Here is a 1,571-nt window from a genome sequence, read left to right as displayed (position 1 = left end):
GAGGGGGAGGAGGGGGAGGGGGAGGAGGTGAGAGGACACTTTTGTCCATTGCCATGTGTGAGGCTTTAGGTGGTAGTGGCACTGCAGGACTGGGCATAGGTGGGCAAGAGTTATACGTACCCCAAGGAGTGTGAAGGGCAATGGGGGGAATGGGAAGCCCCGCACAAGCGCTTCCTCCTGGATACATGGGTGGGAGAGGGCAGCAGGCGAGGGTTGCCAGGTTTGCAGGGTAACCTGGAGGTAAGACAATGGTTGCATCCTGCTGTGAGAAGGGAACTGGTGCCACCACCTCCTTCGGGGAGGAGCAGGGGCGTGGTGACCCTGGGATGGGCTGAGCTCCAGAATAGGAAGTTGCTGGAGGGTACTGGAGAGAGATCTGGTAGCCTGCGGCTGCTGCGGCGGCTTGAAATGATGCGGCGCCGGGGCTGGTGGGGGACTTTGGAGAAAGGACGAAAGGCAGCCTGGACACATCCAAGTGCTGAGCTGGGCTGAGAATAAGTGGGGGAGGTTTGTGCGGTCCAGGGGGGCCGTTGGGATTCAGCATTGCCGTCCGTTCCTGTGGGACCCACACCTCCTCTGTGGCAGCGGGGTCCCACTGATAGGGAGGTGGGCGTTTCACAACCAGCCCTGGTGCGTCAGTTCCTCCGAGCGCCAGATGCCTCAGTGACTGGTTCAGTGTTTCATCCTCAGTAAATGCTGAATTAACATAATCAGCTCGGTCTCTGCTACTTCCTCCTCCTCCTGTTACAGTCCCGGATCCTTCAAGAGAGCTCAGCAGGTTGTACGAGGACTGGGAGGCCAGAGGAGTAGCGCTGTTGGAGTGAACGATCACCGTGCTGTGTGGCGCTCCGTTCCCTGGAGGGAAATCCTGTCTGATAATAGTTCCTCCCGCTATCCCATTAGCACTTCCTGGGGCAGTGCTTCCGACACTGGACCCACTGCTACACTGACTGCAGGTGTATAAGGCTGTCGGCACCCTCTGCTGGAATGATGCTGCTAGTGCACCACTGTTTTTAGCCTTTGGAGGCAGTGGTCTGGGTGGTTCCAGCATCTGGGAAACTTTAAGAGCGGCCTCTCGGCTGTTCCTCCTGAGAGTAGCGTGGATCAGGCTGCTGTCCAGCCGCTGTCCAGGGTTCCTGCCAACAGCGCTGTTCTGATTGGCTGCGTCAGGGTATGGGGGCGGGTCTCCACTGGGTATGGAGTAGCGAGGTGCGGTGAGTCTGTTGAGCGTGGCCGAGGTGTAGGGCAGCTGGATCTTCTTGTCAGCTGAGGAGGCGGATGAGGAGGAAGTGACCCTGAGAGTGGCGGAGCTGCCAGGTCCCTGGAGCGTGTAGACATTCTGATTGCAGACAAGGCGTGTTCGAGGACGACATACTTCCTCCACATTCCCACTGCTGTCAAACGTCGTTATCCTCTCGTATCCCAGTGGTGTGGGGTATGCTTGTTGCTGACCTGGATAAAGTGGGAACTCTCCCTTCTTCATACAGAGGTCACCAGGGGGAGGAGTCCCACTGGCGCCTCCTCCTGTTCCAGATGCGGCATTAGAGGCGGCAGTGGAGGCCGACGCTGAG

General features: G+C 58.5%; 1 protein-coding gene across 1 annotated transcript in view; it reads right to left on the bottom strand.

Moving 5' to 3' along the window:
• tulp4a (TUB like protein 4a) overlaps positions 1 to 1,571 on the bottom strand; it is a gene marked incomplete in the record, with an annotated part of 24,748 nt that overhangs the window by 3,259 nt on the left and 19,918 nt on the right. The window contains 1 exon segment of the mRNA XM_035678582.1: positions 3 to 1,571. This exon segment is cut by the window's right edge and continues 14 nt beyond it. Within this exon segment, the coding sequence (XP_035534475.1) occupies positions 3 to 1,571 (1,569 nt within the window).

Source organism: Morone saxatilis, unplaced genomic scaffold (assembly GCF_004916995.1).
Source record: "Morone saxatilis isolate NCDOM2014 unplaced genomic scaffold, NCSU_SB_2.0 Contig7, whole genome shotgun sequence".
NCBI classification, from domain to species: Eukaryota; Metazoa; Chordata; class Actinopteri; family Moronidae; genus Morone; species Morone saxatilis.
The sequence above is the reverse complement of the archived record's forward strand: the minus strand, read 5'-3'. Positions and strand labels throughout refer to the sequence as shown.